This window comes from Euprymna scolopes, chromosome 20 (assembly GCF_053919585.1).
Source record: "Euprymna scolopes isolate OS-2025 chromosome 20, ASM5391958v1, whole genome shotgun sequence".
NCBI classification, from domain to species: Eukaryota; Metazoa; Mollusca; class Cephalopoda; order Sepiida; family Sepiolidae; genus Euprymna; species Euprymna scolopes.
Window position 1 is genome coordinate 55,080,625 of NC_136501.1, and position 18,863 is coordinate 55,099,487.

Sequence of the window (18,863 nt, forward strand, 5' to 3'; positions counted from 1 at the left end):
AAGCACTCAGAAAGACATCCATTTATTTAAATATATTTTGTTTAAATACTCACATTAAAAAGTTTTGTGTAAATAGAAGAAAAAAAAATTTTAAATCCTTAAAAATTTCGTAAATATTTAATATTAAAAAAACATGTTTTATTAATATATTTTTTTTTTCTTCTAAATAAAGTTTTGTAAGTATATTTTAAAAAATCTTGCTAACGAACATTCCACCATATCTGCTATCTGACGTTTTTACAAACAACCACCGGCAATGTCAAGGTCGAACAACCGGTGTCACTTGAAATGTGCGCCAATCATCTTCTGCTACGGGGTATCTAATCTTTACTCGGTCCAAAAAAAAAAAAAAATTTAGTTTGATTTGTTTGTTTTGTTTTTGTTTATTTTTTTACAAGAGAATCACCACTTATCAAGGCCCAGAGGCCACTCGAGGATAGGGGTTAAAGAGTGTACAGTGATCAAAAGGACAATATAGTAATCGTTAGAAGTGCAAATTTGATAAATTAGATTACTTAAGGGGAACGGCTCATCAAGAACTTGTTTACATTGGACTTGAAAACAACCATATTGTAGTCAGCAGGAAAGCAGGTAAATGGAAAAGAGTTCCACAGGTGTGCAGTTCTAAGAAAGAAGCTTTGTTCGTGGAATCTATGTTTAGGTTTAGGCACAGATAAAGAGTGGGGGGAATTATTGATAGTGTTTTCAGCCAGACGAGTGTTTCTCATGAATGTTTAGTGAGGGGGGACCATAGGTTGGAGCTCAGACGAGCACTTGCCATGAAAATAACGATAAAGCAGAAACAGGCTCACAACGTCTCTTCTAGGAGATAGAGGTTGCAGGAAAAAGGGCATCCCCCACTAGACTACGAAGTCCATTTTGAACTCTGTCAAGGCAGGACAAGATCTTCCCAGCAGCTTCTACACAGATGTGACAGCAATACTCCATCCTTGGATGTACCTGGCTCTCATATAGGTAGAGAATTGCATCAGCAGATATATATCTACTGGATTGATAGAAGGATCCCACCATTTTTCCAGCGACCTTGGCAACGAATTTGATGTACGTGTTCCATTTTAGATCAGGAGTAAAGGGCAAGCCCAGAAGCTTATCAAAACATGGAGTCTCCCCAAGACGAGAACCATTAATTTCAGTTGATGCCGGATGGAGATCAGAACGTTGATGATGAAAAGATAAAATCTTGATTTTAGGTGCATTAAAAGTAACCAGTCACCTCTTTCTCCATTGTACCACATGCTCAAGATGGCAGAAGAGAGAATCAGAGAGAGTTTTTATGTGCTACCATAGATGGTAGTGTCATTAGCAAAAATGTCTACGAATGATGTGATTTATTCCATTTTTCTAATAATCCTTATGTTTCAAGTTCTTTATATTTTCAAATATTTATTTTTTGGCATTTGGTATATTTTTTGTAAGGTTCCTGTCTAAAATGTTCTCTATATTAAAAAACAAACAAAGAAAAATTTTATGATGTAAGCACATGTAACGAAGAAAAAAATAATCATATTCCAAAGTTCATGTAAATTAATCAAGTAGTTCTATTTTATAAATAATAAAATCAAATTTTACAAGTAAAGTAAGAGTGGCTGTCTTGTCTAGCATTTTGAAAACAATCTCAAAAAAAAGGTGGGGAGATAACTCAAGCAACTCAAACTTGTGAGATTTTTGTTGAAATGCTAAAAAATTCTTGTTTAAAAATGATTTGCTTTATAAAAATAAAACTACTTGATCACTTTACATGATTTTTGAAATATGATATTTTCGTTTTTCATCACAGGTAAGTACATCATACAAATTTTTTCCTTATTTTTGTTTTTTAATATAGAATTCTGGATAAGAATCAAAAATTGTGTTGTCTTTTTTTTTTTTTTCTTATTTGGAAAACTACTTGTTTTTCGTCTAATTTAAAATTTTCGTCAATACTACACTGTGACAAGATAGTTTGCTACGCGAGTGCATATTTAACAACTTTTGTTTATGCTCGCGCACAGCACAGCACACAGCGTAAACAAAGGCTAGGCTGTGAAATGGAAAATAGTCCCAGAATTCAGGGGTTAATACCATGCAAAAGCAATTAAACAAAAATCTTTTTAGCCAATAAATACACAAAAAATGCCCCCTCTTTCAGGTGGCCAGAAAGTGGGTGTTCATTTTAAGTTAAATTTACATGGAAAAGTGATTAACCACTTTTCGAAAAAGTATTTTTTTTCATATTATGAAAACTTTTTTTTTTTTTTTTTGCCACGGAAACGGTTTACAGATTCGTTTTTAGCACACCGAAATCTACAAAAAACATATGTTGTTATATACGAACGTGAGACGGACGGCCCGACGGGCCTTAAAGTAAAATAATACCGAAAAATCTAGCCTCTATGTGAAAATGTTCAGATTACCAAACCGGACTTCCTGCTTTAGTTTAAAATAAATCTGTTAAATATATTTTTAAAAAATAAATAAATAAATAAAACAAAAATGTGTACAAAAGTTTCACATATTTTATTTCATGTTAGTTTGCTTATTTAAACTAAAACAGGAAGTCCGGTTTGATAATCGGAACATTTTCACATCGGGACTAAGTTTTCATCTAACACCGGTATGGTCGCACTTAGGGTCGCCTATGCTTCTGAATCGCTATATATTTATTTATTTATTTTTTTTTTTTTTTACCTTTCATCATGACATCAATAGGGTTGACACTGGAAGCATGGACTCGAACTAAAACATCACCTGGGTCACCAATCGAAGGGATCCGCATCGTCTTAGATAATGTTAATTCGTCCTTGTACGAGTAAAGCTGCCAGGCCGACATTCGATTACTCATGGTGGCCTGTCGAGGTGGACTGTAACCAAATAATCGGCATTGCTGGACATTGACATCAGCGACATCGTTGCAACTACCAGGGGTCAACTGGCGGCCAGAATGCGGTTTTGTTATTATCGACGGCAGAGCGACAACGTGGGTCGACGATCGGTGCTGATGAAGTAACACACGGAGACCGGAACTCATGAGTAACTTCATTTCGATTTTCATACGAAATTAAACGAATTTGTTGAAAAAAATCTTTTTTCCCAGAATATTAGAGTGAAAAACTCAGAAAGAATCTCACATGTTTACAGAGTGCCGACATTCGATGCCCTTGCTTCCGGTGTCGTATGAATAAATGTTCCCTCTGAATAATCATCCTTTGAACATTTAGGTATTTCATTTAACAGTTTAAATAAAGTATTTTATGAATATATTTATTTTGTATGATTGATGCTACGATAACGTACCTAGTTATATTTATACAGCGACTATGAATCCTATTATTTCAAGTATATATATATATATATATATATATATATATATATATATATATATATATATATATATATATATATATATATATATATATGTGTGTGTGTGGGTGTAGGTGTGTGTGGGTGTTTTATTTTTTTTATTACTGTTTTATCTGTTTTTATCTGTTTGGTTACATATGTTTTCTTGGCCTTTTGGCCAAGATCAAAGTGTAGTATCTGTTCTTCAGATGCTGCACTTCCATTTCTTGTTCTCTTTCGGTGGAGGAGAAATCCTTCACGACTGAGACAATTTTTATTTTTGTACCTTTTCTCCACGTTAAAAAACGACCCTGGTGTCTAACTCTGTCCCGTGGGGAGGCATAGTAAATAGGTACATATGTTTCGGTTGGACCATGTTTACGATCCAACAGCCTCGTCAGACCTTACAGAAATAGTTGTTAGTATTAGGAAGAAGTGTTTTAGAAGAAATACGAAGAAAAAAAGGGGGTTGGGGTAGGAGATAATAAGGGGGAGGGAGACAGGTATCGACAATGTTTCAGTTTTGAAGATTACAATACATTAGATTGTATTCTCTTTCTCTCTCTCTCTCTCTCTCTCTCTCTCTCTCTCTCTCTCTCTCTCTCTCTCTCTCTCTCTCTCTCTCTCTCTCTCCCTCTCATCTGCTATATACCTTGCTGAACAAGCAAAGAAAAGTCAAAATTTAAAACCTAAAAATTGAACCCCCCTCCTCTCCTTACCTCCCTCTCTTTTTTCATTACCATCCTCTCTCCACCACCTTGTTCTTATATCCATATATCTCCACCCACGCCTACCTGAATCTGCTATCCCCACACACAATACAATCTAATGTATTCTAACCAAATAAATATTTTACATTAAATAAAAATACTAAAAATTTATCCAGTTATGTAGAAAAGTAACTTATTTTGCCTTTGATAACATTTATTTGTTATATATTTGTGTTTTTTGACAATTTTTTCGTACCTCTGTGGATTGTAATACTGTTGGGGGTTGCTGCACAAGTCTCCTGAACAAATAAATAAATTAAAAAATACACTGCGAAATAATGTAAAATAAACTTTTGTTTATTTTCATAAAAAGAAAAGAAATTACTTCTTTTGTGAGCCAAGGTGGCAGTCGGTCGCAAAAAGGAAGAGAGGAAGAAAGTGAAGACTTGAGAGAGTGAGAGAGAAAAAAGTTTGACATTGTCGTTGAAAGGGAAAATCAAACAATGCTAAACCTATCAACTATAGTGAGGATGTGTGTATGTCCTTTTGAGGTGGGTAAAAATCCTACTAAGTCAATATGAACATTGGTGAATCTAGGTCAGGTGTGCTGAAAGTGCAAAGTGGTGATTTTGTATGTCTGTGAATTTTATTCTTTTGCCAAGGTATACAAATTTTAGTCCTATTGCAAATGTCCATGTTCATATTGGACCAAACAAACTGCCTTGATAGAGTTAAAAATAGACTTTGTAGCCTCGTAGGAGATGTCCTTTTCTCTTCCCTGCAACCTCTATCTCACAGAAGAGATGTTGCTAGTTTGTCTCTGATGTATCGTTATTTTCATGGAAAGTGTTCGACTGAGCTTCAGTCTATGGTCCCCCCTCGCCTAACTTTCACAAGAAACACTCGCCTAGCTGAAAACACTATCAATAATTCCCTCCACTCTTTATCTGTGCCTAAACATAAACGTAGATTCCATGAACAAAGCTTCTTTCTTAGAACTGCACACCTGTGGAATTGTCTTCTGTTTTCCTGCTTTCCGGCTGACTACAATATGGTTGTGTTCAAGTCTAACGTAAATAAGTACTTGATGAGCCGTTCCATATAAGTTATCAAATTTACCAAATTTTCATTACTAATGATTACTATATTGTCCAATTTCTACTGTGAAATTAATAGCAGAACACTTATCCTTGTGTGGCCTCTTGGCCTTGATAATGTGGTGATGCCTGTGTAAAAAAACAAACAAAAACACAAAACAAAGCGTTCTGCTATTAATTTCACAGTGGCTCTTTTTCCTGGATGGGAATAAGTTGTGAAAATGTTGAAAAACTTGTCTCCTGATGCTAGGTGGTATATATGAGCATGGGTGAGTTTTTGATACATTGCAATAAAATTTTGTTGTATCAAATGGTATGGGCATTTCTTTTAGTTATAAGGATGTTTTTTGTTGTTGAAGTGTTTCATCTCTTTTCTTGTCTTGTCTTGTGCGATTTAATCAACTGGAATTTAAAGAGGTAATTGTAGCTCGAGCTATAATGTTCTCTTGTCCATTAACATATCGGATGTCTGTGGAGAACTGGGCTATTGTGTATGTAGAGCATATGTTAATGGTTTATGATGAGTATAAATGCGAAAATTCCTTCCTTCCAGCAGGTGTTTAAAATGTTTAACTGTAAGGTAAATTGCTGTGTTTTTGAGATGAGGTGTTTTCATTTATTGAGATTGTCAGACTGACTTCCTCATCTTGGTTGTTATAGTCACAACGTTTCAGCCGTTTTGCCCTCCTGCTTTCATCAGGTGTTTTGTATCGAACTGGGGAACCGTTTGTTAGGAGTCTCGAATCCAACCCTTTATTATTATTACGGGGGTACCGTGTTCGGACTCCAGCTAGGCTCTGGGACATAGTTGCGGATTCTCTGTTTTGAATGTTACTTTTCACTGCCTTCGTTCAGGATTGAACTCAGATAACTTTGGGTAACTAAACTTTGATACAACGTCTAGGACCACTCGGCCATATGTCACTTTGTTTTTGTTAATGTTAAACCTATGTTTTTATTCAAGGTTTTCTCTTTCTATTAGAGGTGTCCAGATTGCATTCAGCTCTACGCTTGGTTTGCTCAGTAGGTTGTTATGTCCGAGCATGTGAGCTGTTTCTTTACGTTTTCTCACTTTCCAGTGGGTCTCTCTGTTTATTATTTTTATTTCATCCCATAGGGGCGATGGTCCCCCCTCTCCATCCAGACATGGTTGGCTATACCCGATTTTTCCGTCTCCCCTTTAGTTACCGCTTTTCGGTGTTCTTCCGCCCTTACTTTGTACGAGCCTTTTTCAAGTCTCACACAAAAACACACATTCACATTTCAAGCTATGTCATATACATACGCGCACACAAACATACGCGCCCACGTCCACATATTCACGTTCGCGTACATACACTCACATTCACGGTATATACACACACGCTAACGCACAAATATGTACTCACACAAGCACACACGAATGCACACATGGACGACGTCACTTCCGCTTTCTGGAGAAATATACACATGCGCAAAACACCATCGGAAACGAGTATAAAACAAAGAGACAAGCTGTTTCTAACCCTTTTAGGACCAACTCTCGACCAGAGAGGTTGGGCTAACCAGCCGCGTCCCTTTCGGGAGGTGCACGCTCGCGCGCGTCAACACCCCTGCGACTATGTATGGGGCACGAGCTAACAGACCGTATGTACACATTCACACTCTCTCTCCATCTACTACTGGTCCCTGAGAACACCTTCGCGTAGCTGACTACTAACTGATGTCAACTCTCATATCCTCTTCTTTGTCTACACGCTGGACTATCATTCTCATTTCCACTACAACACTCACTTCAATTCCCACGCGTGAACAAACGATAGTGACCCGAACTTGAGATGAACACACATTTCCTATTCTTGCTACAACACCAACCCCGCAACGAACATTGATTACACACGCGCGCACATGAACACATGTTATAACTAAAACGTTCATTCTTTCAACAGTAAATAAACGACGTTTATCTTATCCATCATTTGAGTCTTTGTTTCCTTCAATTGCATTCGTTTCATTATTTTCTTGTGGCGAGCTACGGTATTATACCCTGGTCCGCTACAACTTTGAGGGGGCGAAAAGGAGAAAACAGCTCCGGTCTCTTGCTTTTATAGTTGTTTCCAGTGGTCTTTTGTGCATGTGTGGATTTCCTTTAAAGGGAAGTGACGTTGCCCATGTGTGCATACGTGTGTGCGTATGTGTGCGTACATGTGTGTACGTTAGCGTGTGTGTGTATGGATGTGAATGTATGTACGTGAATGTGAATATATCTACATGTGTGTGCGTATGTTTGTGTGCGCGTATGTGCATGACAAGAAAAATGGCTTGAGATGTGAATGCATGTTTTTGTGCAAGACTAGAAAGGGCTCGTACAGGAGTGAATTGATTTAGTTGGTCAATTGTGTGCTTTAATATTAAATTAAATGGCACATAAAACACACCATAAAATAGAGGATCCAGTTCAAAATTCCATCCTGGTTCTCAAGTTCAGCATAAAGATGCAACTGAATGCTGGAGGAGTTTATGCATTTTGATTTTGGACAGCAAAGAGTAAACTTTGGTAGGTGCTTGTTAAGTCAACATATCGATTTTTTTTTTTTTAATATATTGTCTTAAGCAAAAACAATATGACATACTTCATTTTCATGTTAAAAATAGTAATATATTTCTGAAAATTGAACGAGTGGAACAACTGCTATTGTGTTTTTAGTAAAAAATAAAAAGTCTATCACTATAGGCTACAAATGTCGGAAACCATTGCAATGTAATCTAAATTTTGCGTTCCGAGTTATACCCCCTGTGTGTGAACTCTTCATCGTCTATTTTATAACATCTAAGAAATTCCGCGAAAATTACTTTTAACTATAACTTTCTACTTAATGAAATTCCGTAATTTTTGGATATATTACTATTTTCGACGTGTCAATAAAGTACGTTGTATTGATTTGGTTACAACGACATATTAAAAAAGAAATCGATCTGTCGACTCTGTATTAACAAGCGATCTTTGTTGATACAGCTATAACAATTATGATAGAAGCCCGAATAATGCAACTGATACAAGAACATGAATTTCATAGAGAACTTTATTTAGTTTACACCGGCGGTGTTGTTATCATTTTGTTATGAAGGTCATCTAAATGCCGGCAGTTTTTGTATATATATGTTCTGTCTGACGTGAAGATAATGCTGTCTCTCTCATTGAAAGAGGTACTGTAAACGTATAAAATATTAATGGCAGGAGTATTTTGCTATAAATTATCAAATTGTCGCTAATAGTAACGCAAACCTATGTCCGTAGGTTTATAGACTATCTTTATTCTTTTTCTTAAATTTTAATTTCGATTTTTTAAATAAGAAATTTCGGGGGTTTGTATTACTGTACAGTGTACAGATTCGAAAAAGTTGTCAAAAAAACAAATATATAACAAATAAATGCTATCAAAGGTAAGATAAGTTATTTTTCTACCAAAGTGGACATATTTTTCGTGTTTTTATTTAATGTAACATGTTTATTCAGCTCGAAAAGCTGACAGTGTTTATCGATGTATTGGAAAATTCAAAATGGCGGCTGACTCTCTCTCGGAGAGGGTAAGTTTGGGAAAAGGTATTATAAATAATAAACTAGACAAAATACTGTTAGAAATTCGCTCAATATATGTTACCGTGACATAAGTTGACATATATTCGGTTGTTTTTTAATAGTATTTTGTCTAGTTTATTATTTATAACATCTTTTCCCAAACTTACCGTGTTAAAGAGACAGTCGGGCGCAATTTTGAATTTTCCAATACATCGGTAAACACTGCATGTTTTTCGAGCTGAATAAACATGTTACATTGAATAAAAACACGAAAATTATATCCAGTTTGGTAGAAAAGTAACTTATCTTGCCTTTGATAACATTTGTTTGTTATATATTTGTTTTTTGACAACTTTTTCGAATCTATGTGTACAGTAATACAAACCCAATTTCGGCGTATCTTTTTCTTTTTTTTTTTTTAACATAAGGCCACTCAGCAGGGATAAGGGTTATTGCGTGTACAGTAATCAATGAGATAGTATTGTAGTAATTAGTATTGGGGGTTTTGATAGAGTGTCTTACTTAAGGGAGCAGTTTGTCAGGAGTTTGTTTATGTTGGACTTGAAGACGTCCAAGTTGTAATCTTTGTAATCACTAGGGTTATGACAACAGCATATTTTTTCACTGTTTTGACTCTCGAGTATATATGTCCGACACAGACAACCAAGAACAACACCACTTTATATAAAAGCGATGCTTCTACACTTTATCGCCGAAATTGGAGACGCCATTTTATTTCCCGCACCTGCTGTCCAAATCCAAGGGAGAAATCAGTATTTTAAACTATGATCGAAGTTAGAAATAAATAACAAAAAAATTAAACTTCCGGAAAGAACTATGAAAAAAAAGTAAATAAAGAAAGTGAAAGAGAACATATATCCATAATTGTTTAATTGGAAATGTTTCAATTTAATTAATAAAAACGGGAAAGTTTTTCATGAAACCTATTTTTGGCAGATTTGCCGTTGTACAAATATCCTCAAACCGGATAGTCACTAAAATGGTTCCACGCAAGAGCGTAAAAAAGGCCAAATTTGGCCTAAAAAAATGCCAATCTAGCAAGCCTTAGAAAGGCCAAATTTTCAAAACGTTGGCGGCCTCAATTGTTGTGCATTTAATCTAATACAAAATGTTGAAAAAATAAAAATTAAATTTTTTCGGGTTTTATTTCGGCCTTAGGGTCTAATAATGTGTTTTATATAAAAATAAATAATTTTTATAAATTTTGTCTGTTAAATAATTTACGCCGCTAAAATACACATTTGTCAAAAAATATAGGGGGGCGTACCGCTCGTTCACGCGAATCAATGATAGTAAGCAAACATAATGTTATTTGGGATGTCATTTCGCTGTAAATAATTTGGACGGTTGAAATAAGAACAGCAAAAGGAAGAGGGCATTTCTTTCGCAAAATGTGAAAAAAATTAATTTTCCCTTAAAATCCAATGACTGCTCAGTCGAGGAAAGGAAGCAATGTGCACCTACCTTAAGTTGCGAAAGAATCGCCCCCTTCCGCTACGTGACAGTAAGTTAACAATTGCTAGCCAGCAAAGCTTAGGTAATCAAAGATTAGCTTCTGGCACCAGCCACAAATGCATCTGGAAAAAAACTTAACCACTGGGAAGAATCTCCCTTTAAATAACCAAAAGGTCATGTGATTAACTGTCACCTGACCTGTGAATAAAAAGCTTTAAAAAAATTAAAAAAAAAAAAAAAAAGGCAGAGAAGGGAAGACAATCTCTTTTTTGTTAGTAAGCAAGGTAAGTGCACACCGCTCTCCCTCTCTTGAGCAATCATTAAACCCTCTCCCCATTTTATTTTTCACACCATAATCCAGGATATAAATAAGATGCCTTGAAAGGGAAAAAAAATAGCGGGTGATTATTAGGGCTAGAACAACAGCTATTTTTTTCATTGTTTTGACTCTCGAGTGCATATCCGTTGATATCTTATAAGCTGTTATGGTACTTCTACACTTTATCGCCAAAATTGGAGGCGCCATTTTATTTCACGCACCTTCCCAAATATCGAAAAATCAGCCCAAAACATTAATTCCTTCACTTGCAACCAGGCAGTTTTCTACAAGGAGGGGTCGATTTTTTGCGAGCCATTTTTGCAAGTCATCATATCGGTTGGATTGGCTTCGCCTACTTTTAATGTTCCGAACTTCTGGTTGCGTCATGGAGTAGCGGTAAGGTGTCATATTTTCTTTCACTTTCTTTTCCACCGTTGTCATGGATTCGAGCCTGCCTGCCTACTACCACTTTTTTTTTGCTCAACACACGCCTCCAAACACCCGAGCCATGCCGGGCACCCAGACTAGTTAATAAAAAAAAAACACAGCTTATTGATACAACGACACATGTCAGACGTGAATCTTACGTGATTTTAATTTTTAATCTTCACCCATCTTTTTCAGGTCCTCACCAGGATAAAGAATGGACATTTGTCGTCTTCTGAAGTTTATGAAAACTGCATCCAACGGGCGAAAAAACTGAAGGAACTGAACATGTTCATCACAGAAACATTTCACAACGAACATGATGAAAACTCTCATGAAATCCAATCCAAAAATGACGGTAGATTTTTATGTTTTGTCTTCAGTTTCTCATATCTATAATATATTTTTATTATCCTTAATGTGAACTGATTAATCTTTCTTTCTCTAAGGTTTTGTTCCTATATACTTTAATAGTACAAATTACCTGATAAAAATATAACATAGTTCTGAGATTGAGATTTGGGTGCTCATGCAGAGAGTGATCTGTGCTGAAATAATAACGTTATTATTTAAAAAGCCATTCTTAACATGGGGAGGGAAGGGTGTTTTGTACCTATTCTGTACTTTAACCTTACATTTGAATAAAAAAACATATCATAAAACTTTAATTAAACGTGGAAATATGATTTAAAAAATAGCGTGGATCATTCTCTGCATTAGCACCGAGATTTGTAAATACTTTTTTTTGGTGCTAATGCAGAGAGTGATCTGCTCTATTTTTTAAATCGGATTTCCACATTTAATTAAAGTTTTATGATATGTTAAGAATGGCTTTTTAAATAATAACGTTAAGGGAAGGGTGTTTTGTACCTATTCTGTACTTTAACCTTACAATTGAATAAAAAAACATATCATAAAACTTTAATTAAATGTGGAAATACGAATAGGTACAAAACACCCTTCCCTCCCCATATTAAGAATGGCTTTTTAAATAATAACGTTATTATTTCAGCACGGATCACTCTCTGCATGAGTACCTTTTTTTTTTAAATGCATAAAAATGATCTATATATTAATACGATAGCATGTGTGTTATTTTCTGTGTCACGCTTACATCTGGGTCGTTTAATTCTTATGTACTTCCATTTCTTGTCATAAATAATTTTACCAAAAATTCTTCATCAGTTTTGGTTTTGGTTTCATTTATAGCTGATGGCACTTAAGTCATCTATTTTTTTATAAATAATTTTATCAAGAATTCTTCATAAATTTTGTTTTCAGTTTTGATTATAACTGATGGCACTCCAATAATCTCTTTTTTTTTATATAAATAATTTTATCAAGACTTTTTCATAAGTTATGGCTGAAGGAACTCAAGTTCTCTTTCTCTCTCTCTCTCTCTCTCTCTCTCTCTCTATATATATATATATATATATATATATATATATATATATATATATATATAAATTTAAAGGAGATTAGAATAATAGTCTAAAGAGCTAAGTGTATTTTAATGTAATAGTGAAATTACTAGTTTAATTAAAATACAGGAAATGCTCGTTGTAATTTAGATATATAATAAGCTCGATAGTTAAATGTCCTAGAGCTAATTCAATATTAAGTAATGTGATTTATAATTTAAAAGTTTTAAAATTTTTAAAATTTAAAAATCAAAATTTAATTAAACTAAAAATCAGTTTCATAAGAAGGAACAACAACAAAGTCAATTATCTGTACGATCGTTTCGGAAATCCGTGCTTTTTATTTGTGGTATACATGAAGTCACGTAGAATAATTATACATAGTTTTTTTGGTAAGCACGGTCTCCTCATCAGCAAATTTAGGAGGATTTCTATTGAATTGAAAAGACACCAAAAATAAACCTAGCATTAAAAGTAAGGCAGATGAATCTGAAAAATTGAAGTAAAAGGTTTGGATATAAAATTTATAAGAAAATTAATAAGGAAATTGGTATAGGTTAGAGATAGAAATGAGTGGAAAAAATATATATATTTTTGAATTTACATAATAAATTTGATTTAAAAATATATAGATATATAATTACCTTTTGGTTTTTCTTTTTTTGAAATCAGGAACTGTATTTAAAGTAGTCATTTAGATGTTTGCTATAGCTTTTTATTTTATTGAATGATGAATTTTAAAAGGGCGACGCTCGTGCAGTAAATTGTTTCCGTTAGCGTATTTTGATTTAGAGACGCTACAGTTAATATCTATAGAGAGAGAGTTTTTTTTTTTTTTTTTTTTTTGCAAGTTTTTAAGGGGAGATAATTGTCATGGCTTTATTTATTATTTGATTTACGAGTCTAAGGGCGGTAATTGGTTTAACTTAATTTATTAAAAAAAAAAAAAAAAAAAAATCTATTTTTACTAATGAGTAATTTTTAATGATTTAAGGTGGTTTATATTTATTAAATTTAAACCAACGTTTATGATTACACGATAGAAGCTCGTGTCTTGAATTTACTAGTTTGGTTGTGCTTTTTATATCTTCATATTTTAAAATTTTTACGGTTTCTTTTGTACATAATGTACAAAATTTATCTCCTGGTTTATATGATTTGCAAGTCTCAATTATTTGCCATTTTAAGTTGAAAGAAATATTGCTATTTTTTAGTTGCCAAATATAGTTGGATAGAGTAGTTTGGTTTGATAGAGAGTTATTTTTAAAAGAATGTTTGTGCGTTGAAATTCTATGTTTTATTGGGCCAGATGTGGAACCAATATATATTACCTCTTGATTATTATGATTATTTTCCGTTAGGTCTATTGTTGGATTATAATGTGGTGGGTTGGTTAATAATTGATCGGTAGATTGATTTAAGTTGGTGTTATTATTTAATTCGGTAGTTGAGTTATGGCTGTTGAAGAAAAAATAAATGTCCCCTACAAGGCTCATGTAAAATTAAAAATGTTATCTATAGCTGCACAGTATCAAAAACTCCAAATATACAAGAACCTATCAACAGCCATAACTCAACTACCGAATTAAATAATAACACCAACTTAAATCAATCTACCGATCAATTATTAACCAACCCACCACATTATAATCCAACAATAGACCTAACGGAAAATAATCATAATAATCAAGAGGTAATATATATTGGTTCCACATCTGGCCCAATAAAACATAGAATTTCAACGCACAAACATTCTTTTAAAAATAACTCTCTATCAAACCAAACTACTCTATCCAACTATATTTGGCAACTAAAAAATAGCAATATTTCTTTCAACTTAAAATGGCAAATAATTGAGACTTGCAAATCATATAAACCAGGAGATAAATTTTGTACATTATGTACAAAAGAAACCGTAAAAATTTTAAAATATGAAGATATAAAAAGCACAACCAAACTAGTAAATTCAAGACACGAGCTTCTATCGTGTAATCATAAACGTTGGTTTAAATTTAATAAATATAAACCACCTTAAATCATTAAAAATTACTCATTAGTAAAAATAGATTTTTTTTTTTTTTTTTTTTTTTTTTTTTTTTTTTAATAAATTAAGTTAAACCAATTACCGCCCTTAGACTCGTAAATCAAATAATAAATAAAGCCATGACAATTATCTCCCCTTAAAAACTTGCAAAAAAAAAAAAAAAAAAAAAACTCTCTCTCTATAGATATTAACTGTAGCGTCTCTAAATCAAAATACGCTAACGGAAACAATTTACTGCACGAGCGTCGCCCTTTTAAAATTCATCATTCAATAAAATAAAAAGCTATAGCAAACATCTAAATGACTACTTTAAATACAGTTCCTGATTTCAAAAAAAGAAAAACCAAAAGGTAATTATATATCTATATATTTTTAAATCAAATTTATTATGTAAATTCAAAAATATATATATTTTTTCCACTCATTTCTATCTCTAACCTATACCAATTTCCTTATTAATTTTCTTATAAATTTTATATCCAAACCTTTTACTTCAATTTTTCAGATTCATCTGCCTTACTTTTAATGCTAGGTTTATTTTTGGTGTCTTTTCAATTCAATAGAAATCCTCCTAAATTTGCTGATGAGGAGACCGTGCTTACCAAAAAAACTATGTATAATTATTCTACGTGACTTCATGTATACCACAAATAAAAAGCACGGATTTCCGAAACGATCGTACAGATAATTGACTTTGTTGTTGTTCCTTCTTATGAAACTGATTTTTAGTTTAATTAAATTTTGATTTTTAAATTTTAAAAATTTTAAAACTTTTAAATTATAAATCACATTACTTAATATATATATATATATATATATATATATATATATACACATATATTTTTTCATAAGTTTTTATTTCGGTTTTGATTCAAGCTAATGCACCTAAGTCATATGGATATATTTTTTTTTTTTTTTTTGAAATCGCAACTTTATATATAAAAATCGATAGAACATTAACTCTATGATAATATATATAAAATCTGCAAGAATTAAAATATCATATTTAAGCATACTTTACGACCGGGCTTTGCCGGACGTTCGTACTAGCTTAGATAAATACTTTTGCAGTTTTAACAAAAAAACTACAATAATATCAGAGTGTATCCATTTACACTGAACATCTACAGAATGACAGCATCAATATATTTCATATGAATGAGTACCTTGTGGAATTTCCACAGGTCCCGCTAGTAAAAACATTATTTTACTTATTAGTTGGAGTAGGTTTTAATTAGTATTATTTTACTTACTAGTTGGGGTATGAATGAGTGCCACCAGGCTATTCTTGCCTAAGACATGCTGCATGAAATAATGTAGCACCCCCCACCCTCCACCTGACTGTTTAATTTATTTAGCTATCCTTTCATATTAGCATGGTAAAAACGCTTTTTCAAGATTTCAGGTTAGTTCTACTAAAATAGTCATATTTTAAAAACCAAAGCACTTTAGGTCCTCCAAATACCACTGTAACATTCTGAAATGAACGTTTCACATGTTTTAATAAATAATAATCTACATGATATATTTGAAGAGTTTTCTTTAGGAAAGTAATGATAAAAATGCTAATGTTATGAAACGACCATTTTATATCAGATGGTTTTTTTGATCACCACAATGTTTAAAACATCAGTACAATTTCTCTATGAGGACTTTATGAGGACTGAATGCTATGAGCCCTCTATTTATGCGGACTGAATGTTTCCTCATTTTGCAGCTATTCATGCCTTTTAGAGCAGTTAGTACTCCAAATTCTTTTGATATTTTTTCAATTGGAACAGTTAGTGTATGCATAAAAAAATAATGCTACCACTAAATCTAGGTCCGAGTGAAAAACGTAAAAGTTCTTCCCTTGAACCTGTCATACCATTAACCTTAAATCTGAGTGGCAAATCTCACCCCCAACATATCTCCTTTAACCCTACCACTTACCCTAAGTCTGAATAGCACCCACTTCAAAAAAAAATGATTCTATAACTACCACTAACTTTAAGTCTGGGTGGCAAGTCCTCCCCATCTTACAAACCATTAAAAATACACAATTGTCTAAAAAAATAAATAAAATGCACAGGATTTGTCTCTCAAAAAAAAATAAATGCCCTAAAATGTTAGAATGACCTGGAAAATGGCGAATTATTTTACTTTAAATTTATATGTGAAACTAATATCACACTCTAAAATAATTGTTTTTGTCTTTTCTTTCTGTCAAGTTTTCATAAATGTCTGTAAAAAAAATTACAGGACTATTTTTCATAGAAATAAATTGTTAACTGCCCTAAAACGTTATGACCCTAAAATCTAAGGTTATTTTACATTAAATTTTTATATCAAATTTATATTTTTGTTGTTTGCTTTTTTTTTGTTATTTCTACCAAGTTTTTCAGTGTGTTAATATGTAATTCTCTAAAAAGGGGAGAACTCCGTATTTCGGGAGGCAGGTGGAGGCAATTTAGCAGGTGTTACTTGGAAATCTTGCAGTTTATTAATTTCTAACAGTCTTGATATTAGATTTCAGTTTCTTGTATATAAAATGCATTACAATTCAACTTTGAATTCTCGAAATTCTTCTTTTTATGCATACATGCAATTTTTATGGTATTGCGACATTAATGCACATTTACTGCAGATTACGTGGAAACCTTTAATTTCTGGAGATTTTCAATGCCATGTTTGAATTCTGTGTGCAAAAGTACATTTATGTCAAATTTCATTGCTTTATCTTGTATTTTAACAAAAATATAGCAGTTTTACAGGAAAAGTGGTCTAAAATATGACAAAACGCACATGATCCATAAGAGGGGAAAAAATCCAAGCATGTGCGCAGGGCTCTATGGACAAATTTATATTTAGTTGACCTTTGGCAATTAAATATTTTCATTAACTAACTAAATAGAAAAGTTACTAGACAAATCCACATGATTTTTGGAATATGATATATTTGTTCTGTGACGAATATATATATATATATCATACAGATTTTTCTGTATATTTTTAAATAAGTACAATTCTAAATCTACAACAAATTTTATGTTGCTACTCAAAGGTATAAACATTCTGATTTTTTTCAGATATATTTTTTTAAACAGCCTTCGTTAAAAAAAAAAGAGTATACTGTTCCAAAACTTTTATTGTTTAAATAATTTAACTTTGTTCATTTTATTAAAAAAAATCGTTGAAAAGATATTTTTCACTCAGTAGTGAGCCTTGTCAGATAGGAAGATTGTCAGTGAAAAAAACACAATCATCATAAGATAAGCATTTGATTATTTCTAGTCACCATTTTGAAAAATCACTCGCAAATGCAACTGTTTTACTCACAATGTAGAGTCCTGGTGTGACACAAAAATAGTCATAATTTTCTTATTTTTAATCAGATTTAAAAAATTTTAAAAGATTCAATTTTAGATCATCAAGCTCCTTCTATGTATGCCATTATTGAGGTATTTTAAGCAATTTCAGTTTTTTCAAATGTGTTGTTAGTATAAAGAAGGTGAAGTGTTAAAACTTAAAAAAAAAAAAAAATGAATAGATTCAGCATTCCTCAAAATAACCCCAATCTATAAAAGGAGGTCTCCAGAACACTAATAACTATTAAAAACTATTCCATAATTTAATGTCAGTTTGTTTTTTTTTGTTTTTTTGTATGACCTTTTTTTTTTCGGTAAAATAGTTGTAAAGTACTTTTTACATCTTGTATTAAAAAAAAATATCAAAAATTGAGAGATTTAAAATTTGCTAAAATACAGTCATCCAGAGACTTGGATCACGGCTCATCAGTGCAGCTAAACAAGCTGGTGCAGTAAGCCAGATTGAAACTCTTAACTAAAGCTTTGTTTGATTGATTGATTATAATCGATCACTCAAACAAACAAAGCTTTGGTAAAAAACAATAAAAATATTTTTTAATTATTTTCTTGAGAAATTATTTCTTCCATCCAGTATTCATCAGACGAAATTCAGTCTGGGTTTTGTTTTGTTTTTTTTTCCTCCAAGCAGGCATGTTTCCAGGAATTCCGTTTGCTGTGAAAGACAACTTCAGCACAAAGAACATTCGGACAACTTGTGGATCTGCCATGCTGAAGGATTACATCCCACCATATAATGCCACGGTTGTACAGCAGTTGCTCAATCACGGTGCAAGAATTATAGGCAAGACAAACTTGGATGAGTTTGCAATGGGGTCAGTTCAATTTTATAGGCAGGATTTGTTTTTTCTTTCTTTTGTACTTGTAAGAAATGGACACCCAAACAATTTCAATTCTTATGAAGTCAGTTCCAACTATTGACAGAGAATCTTGAGTCGGTCATTGAATCTGTTAAAGCAGTTTACAATTTGAAAACCAATCGCTTGTTATTTTTTTTTTAGGAAATTTTAAACTTTTTTTATTTATTGATTTAAGTTTATTGAGGGCTATAAATATTTCGATCAAAACTTGATTTAAGTATTGACTCTCTACTTACCTCCCTCCTTC

At 32.7% G+C, this 18,863-nt stretch overlaps 2 protein-coding genes and 1 pseudogene across 4 annotated transcripts in view; 2 read left to right on the forward strand and 1 right to left on the reverse strand.

The window, feature by feature from the left end:
- Positions 1 to 3,194, reverse strand: part of LOC145241435 (NAD(P)H oxidoreductase RTN4IP1, mitochondrial-like) — a 49,668-nt gene extending 46,474 nt beyond the window's left edge. The window contains exon 1 of the mRNA XM_080104388.1: positions 2,689 to 3,194. Coding sequence (XP_079960514.1) covers positions 2,689 to 3,052 — 364 coding nt within the window. The 5' untranslated portion in view covers positions 3,053 to 3,194. The remainder of the gene's footprint in view (positions 1 to 2,688) is intronic.
- The window catches only part of LOC145241434 (glutamyl-tRNA(Gln) amidotransferase subunit A, mitochondrial-like), a 99,727-nt gene continuing 82,513 nt past the window's right edge, over positions 1,650 to 18,863 (forward strand). Inside the window, exons 1-3 of one of the 3 annotated variants that reach the window (XM_080104386.1) lie at positions 1,650 to 1,798; positions 11,125 to 11,284; positions 18,388 to 18,571. In XM_080104386.1, the coding sequence (XP_079960512.1) occupies positions 11,215 to 11,284; positions 18,388 to 18,571 (254 nt within the window). In that variant the 5' untranslated portion in view covers positions 1,650 to 1,798; positions 11,125 to 11,214. Of the gene's footprint in view, positions 1,799 to 8,188; positions 8,333 to 10,421; positions 10,466 to 11,124; positions 11,285 to 18,387; positions 18,572 to 18,863 lie in introns of those variants that run through there. The other 2 variants (XM_080104385.1, XM_080104387.1) reach the window with 2 other exon arrangements.
- LOC145241756 (U2 spliceosomal RNA) lies at positions 3,498 to 3,630 on the forward strand (annotated as a pseudogene).